The 12,468-nt window shown below is 38.4% G+C and overlaps 1 protein-coding gene and 1 pseudogene across 1 annotated transcript; one reads left to right on the forward strand and one right to left on the reverse strand.

Annotated features, from left to right (window-relative positions):
* Positions 1–209: 209 nt before the first annotated feature.
* LOC113766323 lies at positions 210–674 on the reverse strand. The gene has a single exon (XM_027310527.1). The coding sequence runs from the start codon at positions 672–674 to the stop codon at positions 210–212; it is 465 nt and encodes a 154-aa protein (XP_027166328.1).
* A 6,831-nt stretch (positions 675–7,505) lies between these two features.
* LOC113764580 overlaps positions 7,506–12,468 on the forward strand; it is a 33,729-nt pseudogene continuing 28,766 nt past the window's right edge.

The following is a 12,468-nucleotide window of genomic DNA, read 5'->3' on the forward strand; positions in this document are numbered from 1 at the left end:
AAGACATAAGAAGATCCTCTACTAGAACTTCAATACTTTTCTCACACTCAATTTCCTTTGTTAGCTGATCATAGTGCACAACTGCCGAAGTGTCTGCAGCTAGATGGTAGTCAGCAAAACTTTTACCCATCTGTTCGACCAATTTTTTCAATTTCCTGCAGGACTCTATTTCTGATTTCTTCAGGGGTGTAAAAACATAGATGTTGGGATCAATGGTAATCTGTAGAGAGATCTAGCTCAAATTTGTCCCAAAGAAATTGAGGATATGCTGGAGAACAATGAACAAGAATAGTAGCAAATAACAGTCTCAAAGGGGATGGCATTTGGAAAACAACTGCTTCTTCAAGGGTCTCTTGTATATATGTATCTGACTGCAAAAGTCCAAGGACCAAAGCAGCATCTCTAAAGTAATTCATTTTTTGGCCATTAATAGTTAACAGGTCATCAAATGATGTAGGTGCTTGAACATGAGTTAGCAAGAGTCTAAGGTAATAACTCTCTCTTTCACGAGGGCTAACTGTGACCAGCCTTCCATTGGCTTTTTTACGCTTTCTCTCAATCCAAACTTTAAATTTAAAAGACCAAACAAAATTTTCTGGAAATTCTCTATAAAAGCACTTCAAGTTCTGAGCCTTTGCATTTGTTTTGTTCATTCTGAAGAACTCAGTCAACATGGTTTTTGAAAAGTCAATTTTCCTCATCAGCTGTAAAAGGTCTGAGTTATTGTTGAAAGTGATAAGCTACTGGCCAGGTAAGTGAACTTGAAGAGTATAAACTGCTGGAGTCATCTCATTTAGTCTGAATTCGAAGATGCGCCAAAAAGCTTTAGGGGGTGAAATCTATCTTCCTTGCTGGAATTCTTTTATTTCATCGACATCGGCATGGGAATCATCAGATATAATTTTAAAACTGATAAGATCATATCCTTTAAAGACATACTTGTATAAATATTTCACAAGCTTCAAAGTAGAACAGATTTCCACATTCATGTGGCAATCAAACAAGGCTAAAAGATATGGATTATAAGGGATAATCCATCTATTGTCAAGTTCAAACCTGCGGACAGTTACTTTTCTGCCATCATTCCTTCTCCTATAGTATGGATAGCTGTCTTTGGCATGAGTCGTATGTTCACAGAAGCTTTTTGGGTAATGATTTTTACAGGCACCATTTTTCATACAAGGGCTATTCTTGTCCATGTCTCCGCAAGGGCCATGAACCATGTGTTTAAGAATAAGAGAGTACAAATGAGGGAACTGCTTAGGATCAGGAAGTTCAGCAGAAACTATTCTATCATATGAGTCAAGATTAAGCAACTTGAATTATGGCTTCAAGATTAATAACAAGTGAGCACGAGGAAAGCCCCGTTTTTGAAATTCAATAACATAAACACATGCAGCGACTTCTCTAAAAATTTTTGTCTAAAAGTTCAGCCTTGAGCATCTCAAATTTTGTTCTAAAAACTCTAGACAAAAGATCTGGCCTATCTTGAGGTTTTTCTTTAAATTGCAGATTATCTTGAATCTCTTTCCACATTGGATTACATGTCATGGTCAGAAATATATCGGGCTTTCCATATTTTTGTACCAATGTCATTGCATCGAGATATCTCCGCCTCATATCTCTTGGGCCACCGATAAAAGAAGCCGGTAATATCACCTTGCGACCAACTTTTGAGCCTTCTGTCTGACCAATGGAAACACTATCTAGGACTCCTTCAAGAATTTCTGTCCAAATATCATTTTGCCTTTTACGCTGAAAATCCAGTCTTGATGTTTCAATTTTTACATAGGAATCAATTGAAAATTGTTGTAGCAATCTAAGAGTATGCAATAGCATGGATTCATCATTTTTTCTGATCTGGAACCTATAGCAATAATACTCTCTAGTTGATACAGTATGCTCATCCTTCTTTCCATGGTCAGCAGCTATAGGAAATGAAAAAAATTCAACATGTAAACAAAAGTTTATTTCGTAAACGCAAAGTCGGTAAATTATAAAAGGTAGGAGATGTACTTGCCTCTCTTTTCTAAATCCATAAGTTCAGATGGATCCTGTATAGAAGAAGGATCAATGATAACCTTTTCATCACAGGAATTATCACTTCGCCTTCTTTTATAGGCTCGCTTAATTGCATGGTGCCATCCATATTCACCACGAGGAAATAAGAAAGGATACTGCAAAGGATCATAACAAGCATAATAGCTGGACCTTGTTAGCAGTATTTGAGTGGCTATATACGAGAATATGCGCTCATTTATCGACTGATTCATCATCATTTTCAGTCCATATAACGGCAACTTGAGAAGTAGAAGGAAGATTATAAATACGCTAATCAAGGCCAGGATAACAGTTCAGCACAACATTATGCTTTTCAAGATGTGGAACATCCCTTAGATCCTTAAAGAATCTAGCATAAGAATTATCAGAAAGTATGTCCATCAATAGCTTTAAAGTGCTCTCATGTAGCTTGTCAGAAGCAGCAACTCGCTTGATTAATTCTTCATTGGTATAAAAAAAGTAGAGATGAATTCCACAAGGTCTATCATCGGGCTGTGATAAACTGTTTAGAAAATGATAAACTTGGCCCTAAACACCAAAGGTATATACTCCTCTTGCATTTCTTGTCAATTTCGGATCATACTTTGCAGCAAAGGAAGTGAAAGACAAGTTATTGTTATAAGTACGAGCTAATTTTCTAAAATGTTCACATTCTTCATCAATTCCTATAAATAGATGCTTTAGAGCGTAAGGCATTGGAGGAGCAATAATAGAAATTTCTCCTTGAGAACAACAAAAGGTAGGGGGTTCCAAATGAAATCTCTTAGCTCCACAATATTAACAATCAGGAGCATCGGGAAGCAATAAAGATTCTTTAGGAATTGCATCAATCCTAGAGACATTTGAACGACGGCGTCTAGTAATTGTCCCTGTAGTTCAGGCTATGTAATGGGAACGATACTCTCAAACAAATCTTAAACAAGACTAATATAAAGGGAATATGGGTGAAAAGGTCTGAAATACGACCAGCAAAGAAAGAGCAACCTGATTGCCTCCTTCTTGTCAATATAACATTTGAACAATTCCTTGTAGTAGCTGTAGCACCAACAGCAAGATCAGACGATTTGTTGGTCTCATTCATGTTGCCCGGCAAACCGTTCTATTATTTTAGAAGGAATAACTGTTTGTTTTTAAAGCAACAGGACATCTACTATTGCAAATACTAATAAGCTAGGCATAAGGCACAACATTGTCTTAGAAGAGGCAAATTATATTTTTTAAAAGGCAGAGGTTGAACACGGAAAGGAAGAAAAACAATTAGCAAAATGAATCAATGATACCTGTAGGTTGAGCAGGACTAAAAGATAGAGGATTGAATGTAATAGAAGAAGACACACCATGCTCGCATAAGCGACCTAAACAAGAAGTATCGGAAGAGCCAAGAAATCCAGAATTTGACCCATCCATAGGTTCAAATATGCTATTTGTATTTTCAGTATGAGGATGACAGTTTGTTCATTTTCATTATAGGCTGCAATGGTAACTTGTGGAAGATGAGACGCTTCTGTAGACAGACCACTCCAATGCCTCTGCTTAGAACACTAGTCATGAGGTAAAGAATGTGAAGGTAGAAGGGCCTTTTTTTCTTTTCTGAGAATTGAGCAAATTGCGCGAAATGTCACTAAACTATTCGAGGTGCCAGTTTTGGTCATTAAACTTTTTTATTAGCAAAAAATGTCACTAAACTAGTAAATCTGTACCGTTTTGATCATTCCGTCTATTTATGCCATTAGGAGAAACGGAAAGTAATTTTTTGAGGGACAATTTCATCTATTCATGCAGTTTGGTCATTCCAGTTACTCGTCCTTTTAAGTCAGAAGAAATTGCCACTTCACCCTACCTCTCTCTCTCTCACGCACACACACACACTCTGCAGTCTGCAACTGCTGCATTCCTCAATCATTCCTGTCTCGTGACTCACTTTCCATTTCTCTCCCCTTTCGCCCGCAATACGATAATATCTCCCCTCCATTTTATACACTGGTAAAGTGCATCTTTAACCAATATCCCATAAAAAAATTTTTTCTTTGAGAAAACCAATAGCCCATAATTTTCCCACTTTCTACATGGTATGGTAAGTAGTGAAATATCCCAGGTAGATAATAGATGGTTAGTTGATTGCCCAACTGCCATTTGACCTTTTTCCGTTTCCCAATTCACCTTTTTTTGCTTCTCTGAAATCCTATTTCTCATGTCAAATTAGGAATAAAAAAGGAAGAAAACTATGAAATGCTTTGATTTTACCAATGGGGGGACAAAGGGGGACGATGAGGACATCGATGATGTCATATTATCTCGGACATCCAAGGTGACGTGGCCACGCTCCTTGAGTGTGGCATCCAGTAGTGTTGATTCAGTGGGCGCTCTGAGTTTGGCTCCAAGTCCAGGGACTTCACTGACTCCTTCGGCTTGTACGAGTTTCTGAGCTAGCGGAGAGAGAATGAGCAATTTCAGAAGTTTTGGAGGAGATCAGACAGAAGGCAAGACAAGGACGGTGATAGGAACATAGAGTAGCTGGAATGACCAAAACGGCGTAAATAGACGAAATTGTCTGTTAAAAAGTTACTTTTCATTTCTCCCAATGGCATAAATAGACGAAATGACCAAAACAGTACAGATTTACTAGTTCAATGACATTTTTGGCTAATAAAAAAGTTTAATGACCAAAACCGGCACCTCGCAATAGTTTAGTGACATTTAGCGTAATTTGCTCTTGAGAATTACTCTCTATGGGACATTTCCTACGATCAACTCTGCCACTGCACGAAGCTGCAGTAATGCAGAGAGATAGATGGTCTTATGCATATCGAAATAGCAGACAAAAGATGACGATACCAGAAGCGAACAAGAAAGTCAAGGAAAATGATTGCCAAGTATTGAAATACATATACCCTAACAAATGCTAACAAATGAGAGATTGAACACAGCAGAAGAAGAAACACAGTCTCTGAAGAAGCAATTTGAAGACATCACATTGAGAGAGCTAAGGATTTCAAAGTGTAAGTTCATAGCAGATTTAGAGGCGTTATGTGCATTTTCATTCAAAGCATCAGAAGATTGTTCATTCTGGTTGGATGCTGTAACAATATTATCTGAAAGATGATCCAATGTTTTAGATAAGACATTTCTATGAGTGGGGTGAGAGGGCTGAACTTTTGAGCAAAGACGAGGGGAGAGAGAGTCTTGTTCTTTCATTTTTACAGCACTAGATTCTGGCTAATCTTGCCTAGTGTGAACTGTACCATTCAGTAGAGTTGCTGCAAAGCGTACAAATAGATGTCGTCACTTGTATCAGAGCACCACAGAGAAAATGAAGGCAATCAAAGATGCCAACACGGCGAAAACAACTAAATAACTAAATGGACATGGAACAGACAACTAGAATACTACAATGGCATATATACCTTTAGGAGAAAAATCACATTGTACTAAATGTGGCACAACAGGAAAGGAAAAAACACCACTAGAAACAGACAGCAAGTCAGGTACACTGGCAGACATATAGTCCAACGATTCTTCAACCACAACGGTATGATTATCAACAATTTGATTGTGACTACTTGCTAACTTGTCAATACCAACAGGAGCAAAATCAGAAAAACAGACACTAGTTTCTACATAACCGAACGGCACCCTACGAAGGTAAGAAAGCGATGATTTCTCCTTTTTCTTAAGAAGCCTGGCTTTACGCCTCTGACGTGAAAGGTCATCCTTGTCACTGTGTGACATTTCTATGTAACGCTTTCGTCGTATAGCATTTCTATCCATCTCACTCAAATAACTAAGAAGGAACAGTCCAAATATGATGAGCCGATGGCAATTAACAATAACCATAAAAGACCATAGTAGAATCTAAAGTAAAGAATACAACACACGTGAGTTGCTCCAAAGAACAGAATATAAGAAATGATACAATGAAACGATGAAAACATGCATGTACAGCAGCTGCACTGCAAGAATGTAGCGAGCAAAAACACTAAAGCATGAATATTCTGAAGATGCCATGCATGTTCGGCAATACACGTAAGTTGTGAAATGACCATTATCCAGGCAAAATACAAATGCAAAAACAGCACAGGGTGGAAAAAAAACAGCCATCAACTAATGCAGGCACAGGAGAGGAAGAGGCAAAGAAAACGAAAAAACAAGCATCTAACCTGCAAGGAAATTCCTGCCATAACACATAACAGAAGATGAGCTCCATAACAAGCTCCCTGCAAGAACGAAAGTGCCAGCAAATTCTAGAAATAAAGACATCAAATCAAGTTGTAAAAGAGGAAATCACAACTACAGAAAGGAAAGCTGGAGAGAAAACAAAATGGCGGGAAATTTTAAAAAATGAGCTCACCACAAAAGCAAAGGCATATATGGACTAGCATTTATCAGCAGGGAAAGGGGGAAAAAAAGAACAAAGTCAGTGAATAAAATGGCCAATGCTACCATAGTTCATAAGCAGGAATAGTTAAAAAACATATAAATCGATAAACAAAAAACTGACCGAGGCAATTTTCCTGAAGCAGGCGAAGAGAAACGAAGGCTTCAAAAGAACAGAGCAACAAGCAAAGAAAAAAAAGAGCAAACCAAGCTTATAACATAAACAGTGCAACAAAAGAGAAAAAATGGTGACCCAAACTGTATAGCAACCACAAAGTATGATAGCATCTGCAAAATCCAGGACACAAAGTATGGAGCAGCTTCTAAGACCATACGAAGAAGAGCAGAAAAGGCTGTCAAAGTCAAAGGAGAGAGTCTTGTTTGAAAGGTTGCACAGTGACTAAGCATCTCTTTTGACATCTATAACCTAACAACAACAAAACTAAGTCAACTCACAAAAAAAGAATGTAAATAAACATGTCAACCAAGGGTAAATAAGTAACTCATGAGCTGTCACATTGACCCAATAGGCACTCTAATCTCACCAAAGACCTGACATTAGGTAAAAAGCATAATAATTATTATCACCAGAAGCCAAGTATTATTATTATTATCACCACTATGAGTCTATTTCTCGGTTCCATACAAGCAGGTGAGTATTCTTATTATTAGCACCACTATGACTCTGTTTGTCGGTTCCATACAAGCATGCAAAACACACCCCATTTACGTTGTAACAACATCACAAAGCAGGTATTGAGCACGTGCAGGACTACAACTTTTCCACCCATCACAAAGCGACACATCAGCAAACCACATACCCTTTGGCAACTTTCCTAAGCACTTAGTCTACTTTAGGTTAATAATGATTATTATTTCTATGGGGAATATGAACTTGGACTATTAGTTTATGTTGGTCAAAGATTGTTATTTAGTCAACTTTTAATATTGATTATTGTGGATATAATTATTGTTGGTCTCTCTTTTTGACCTTACCTTTTCACCTCAAACTCCGAACCAATTTTTCATAAATTTCAATTAGATAAATTGAGAAAAGGAAAAGAAAAAAAATGAGATCTTAAGTTTGCAGATATGCTACACGAGCTGCAAGGACTCTTCTTTCTAATTCCACCAGGCAAAGCTCCCTTGCTTGTTCCGAAGGGCGAACAATAGTAGTTTCATTGAGAGGAAGGGCAATTAACCCTGCCGTGCATGGCAGGGTGGATCCAGGAAATGCTTCTAGAAGTTGGATTTCAGGGCTTCTTGCCCTTCCTGCAGCAGCTTACATTCTCACAGAGCAAGAAGCACATGCTGCAGAGTTGGAACGCATTTTTATTACCATCAAGACTGATGGGGTGCAGAGGGGATTGATTGCAAAAATTATATCCCGCTTTGAACGCAAAGGTTTTAAGCTCATGGCAATCAAAATTGTGGTTCCTTCAAAGGAATTTGAACAAAAGCATTATCATGATGTGACGCTCCCACTTCTCCCTAAGTCGAACCAAAGGGTATCCACGGGACGCCTGCCCAACTCTCGCCAGAACTCAAGCAATTTTCGTCCAAACTTAATACAATACTAGACGTTACGATTAAATACCATAAATACAATCAGTGCGTAAGCATTCAAGCTTATCAATATTCAACATCTGCCCAATCATTACATCGAGACCTCGAAATACATCAATATTCAAATTATACATCAATCACAAGTCTAGCCCCAAAGTGCAACGGAAACCCTAAAACAAGAGTACGCCAAGAGGGGTTTCTCCAACATTTCTCCAAGTCCAATCCTGTTAAGGAAAACAAATCTACAAGGTGAGTGTAGACACCAAATTTTTGGTGTAATTTCATTTTTAGTTTTTTTATTTGTCGAGTTCATTTTTAGTTTTTAGTTTCCAGTTTTATTTTTATTTTTAAGTTTTATCATAGAATTTGGAGAAAAGGAAAAAAAGCATTCAAGAAAAATATGATTTAGTCGTTTGTAGTTTAAATTCAATGCTTTCTTAAAAGAAAAAAAAAAGAAGAAAAAGAGGAAAAGAAAGAAAAATCATAAAAAAGAGAAAAAGGGAAATTCGTTCACAAAAATATGTTTATTTCTTTAAATTCAACCTTTTTGCACTTTAGTTATTCTTATTAAGTTATTTTGAAAAAGAAAAAAGGAAAAATGAAGAAAATTTGAAAAATGGACATTTTTGTGGTTTTTATTTATTTAGTTTGTTTTTTTATTTATTTGTTTTCATTCTTATTATTATTACATGGTTTTGTCGTTTTGTTATTCTTATTATTATTTATATTCTGTATTTATTAAGTTGTAAAAAAAAAAAAAAAAAAAAAAAAAAAAAAAAAAAAAAAAGCTACGTGCATGCAAGCTGCATTTTCGCAGCTTGCAAAGGAACTTTGAGGTAGCTCCTTAGCTGCAAATACAGAGGGAGTTTGTTAAGGGTTTAGGAGGGGGTTCTTGGTATAAATAGAAAAAGAAACAGCAGCCGCAAGAGGGGAGTAAAGGGCGATAGAAAAAATAGCGAGAGAAAGAGAGGAGGTTTTCATCTGGGTGGGAAGAAAACAGAGGGGGACGGACAAGGGGAGCTTCGATTGGAGAAGGAAAGGATTGACGGCTGCTAGAAGGGAAAACAAAAACACAGAAGGCTACGGGGGTTTCTAGAGAGCAAGAGAGTAGGCGGCGGCTGCATAAGGGATAGAGAGAAACTAGAAAAGTGACGGGAAATCTGCAAAAGAAAGGGAGGTTTCGGCAGTAGAGAAATCAGAAGCAAGAGCCTTCCGAACTTGAATCTCGCCCCTCGCCATCGTTGTCAACCTCCTCCTTCGCCGCAACAGCTGCATCGACTGCTAAGAAGAAGCTATCAACTGGCGCAACCACCAAAGCTGCTGTCTCTCGCTCCAAGTCAGTTACTGCAGCGGTTAAACAGACGCCGAAGCTAAAGCTGAAGACGATGTCCTCAACACCACAGCTCCTGCCCTCACCAAACCTGATGAGGACCACGACCATGACAGCGACATCCAGGAAGAGAGCTGGAAAAAGTTGAGGAAAACCAAGAAGGGAGCTGCGGCTGAAATCTGGAACTTGGAGAAGGAATTTCGGGCAGTGCGAGAAGCAAAAGAGGAAGGCTGAAAGAAAAGTGCAGAATTTTCGCAGAAAAGGCAGATCTCAGCCATTTGCAGCTTCAAACCTTTCGTTCGAACGCATGTCTTCAGATTGCTCGCGTTGCTTTGGCCCCGTAAACATACGGAGGTAACCCTTGCTTCCCGTTTTGTTATTTTTATATGCATTTCATGAAGATTCCGATTTGTTAGACATGAATCTTGAGTTTTTGCTAATGGGTTTTCTTCATGCTCATTTCTAGATGTTTTTCTTGACTATGGCCCTTTCTGTGTTTAAGTTTGGCTTTGGGATTGTGGAAATAAAGTCCATGAGAAGTTAATTGACGGATTTACATGTTTCATTAGAGTTCATGACTGTTCTTTTGTTTGTCTTGGTGCGCAATCTGGTTGGAGAATTCTGGGCAATGCATGATTCACGACTGAGCTTCGTTTGCTGCATTTTCTTTGTTGTTTCGGTTGGGATGGTCAGGCAATAAATTCATGTTCAAAGATGTTTGTGAGTTTAGTAAATAAATGGACAGATCAATGCAATGGTCCCAGCACGTAACCTACACTAGTTGGAGCTGCAAAATTCGAAGCAAGTAAAAAAGTAAAAAGCCGCTGCATTTTTTTCCTTGCTGTTTTCTTTTCCATGGCTGTTCAAGTGAATCTTTACACTTAAATTGCATGTTAATCTGATGTTAAAGGGAAGAAATGGAATGATTTGGGTTTGGGTTTGTGTGTTTGGGTCTAGAAATATTTGAGTTACGATTGAATGCTTGCTGGAAAAATAAATGATCAGGTTGTCGAATCGTTTTTGCATGCATTTTCCAGAAATCTTGTATGATGTCTTCCCAAGTTTTCTGGTCATTTGAATTGCGGTCACTAGGTAGTTTGTTGCTGGGTTTAGAGTCGTGATGCTGGGCTAAAAACGTTTGATCAAGGTTGTGCATTTGAATCAGAAATCTGGTTCACATGAATAGAGAGCTGCGGCTGGAAATTGCAGCAAACTTGGAAAACAAAAGGAAGCATGTTTTGTTTTTGTTGCAAAAGTCTAAGCTTTTACGTGGCTGCATGTTTTTGCATGAAAGTAATTTCTGAATTTAGCATTTTGCTCCCTCAAGTCTCCTCTTGACTCATTGTGGCCCAAGTAATTGGAATATTTAATCAATTTAATCCCTCAACCTTCTCCATGTCCTACAAAAAGCTCAAGCAGGTTCTAGTTCTCTTGCATTTAGGTCCTAAGGTTTTCTGCATTTCAATCATTACTTGGCAGCTTTAGTTTTTGCAATTTCATTGTTTGTTTTGTTTTAATTAATTACTATGTTTTGTTTCAATTGCATTTAAATCATGACTTTAGAGGCTTTATGACCAAGTGAGCTTGTTTTGCCCATTTCTATTAATTTTTCTTAAATAAAGTGGTGCGTTGACCTTTCTATTATTTTGGAGGGTAATTGAATAATTTCACTACGTTAGGGCGTCGCTTCAAGGGAGGTACACTCTATCCCTCACTTGCACTTCATTTGACCCTACGTGCTCCTACGTGTTATGTGAACATGCATGTCTACTCCGCTTTCCTTACCTCCTTGCGTGCATTTACTTGCTTTTACTTTTATTTAAGTTTTATGGGGTATGTGTACACCTCTTGGCTTGTAATAGATAGTGCTCGGAGAGCATCTGGTCCATTTCCCCTTCCCTTTTATGCTTTTATGGGGTATGTGTACACCTCTTGGCTTGTAATAGATAGGGCTCGGAGAGCATCTGCTCCACTTCCCCTTCCCCTTGGTTGCTTGCTTTTGTTGCTACATGTTAAATTGCCTTAGTAGGCTCTTGCATCTAGTCGAGCATGCTAAGTGCTACGTGCTACGTGTTTACGAGCGTTTTGGCATGTCTACTTGCTTTCATAACCATGAATGAATGGAATGGATGAATGTACGTCACCACACTAGTCCAACGCTAGTTGTGGCTCATTATTTCATTAGGAATTCATAGAAAGGGCTAGTCCAACGCTAGACCCAATAGAATTTTTCCTTTATTTTTCATTAATGCATTATTTGCCTGTTCACTACATATCATGCATTTTTTCTTAGTTTTATCATCTGGCATGCTCCTCGATTCCCCTTTCCCCTCACTTTAGGTTTTGCATCCCATACTAGCTATAGGGTTCATTTTGCTTGAGTGTCCCCTCTTGATAAGGGAAACGAGCGAGTGTGGCTACTCGATAGCCTTAGCACGCTAGTTTCGCCTTCTAATCAAAGGGAAAATCAAGTCACGATTTAGGTCTCCCCGTACCCAATATGCATGAATTCCCTAGGCTCATGCATTCTCAATCCACTCTATCATTACACTTTCACTTTTGTCTCATTTGCACACATGCACCTTTTTATCACCTTCACTTGCACACGAACACTTTTTTGTCTCCACTTGCACACGAACCCTTTTATCTTCACTTGCACACGAGCATTTTATCTTCACTCGCACACGAGTACTTTCATCTACATTTGCACACCTTCACTCTTATCTTATTACTTTTATCATTTTTCTCACTTCACACAAACTCACACTTTCACATGGCATGCATTCCACTCATTTTTCACGTCATTTAGGTTTAGGTGTGACCTCTCCAAAAGGATCATTATTGGGCTTCACAATTAATGTGATTGGCACCACTCAACCTTTGAAGAGAAATTTCCCCCAATCCCCCTAGGTCTAGGTTTTTGCATTCATATAGACATATCCAATACGCGATACATACCTTGGGTAGAAAAATTAGGAAAAATTGGTTTAAGTCGCGCAACTAGCCTTGGCTAGGTCAAAGGGGTGCCTTGGATTCTATCCTTGCCTTCCCCTTTGTCAAACGTGACCCCCGAACCTTTTTCTTTGGCTTACGTGGACTAGGAGTCGTTTTAAAAAGGGTTTTACTACTTTGTCTTT

This window comes from Coffea eugenioides, chromosome 3, assembly GCF_003713205.1.
Source record: "Coffea eugenioides isolate CCC68of chromosome 3, Ceug_1.0, whole genome shotgun sequence".
NCBI lineage: Eukaryota > Viridiplantae > Streptophyta > Magnoliopsida > Gentianales > Rubiaceae > Coffea > Coffea eugenioides.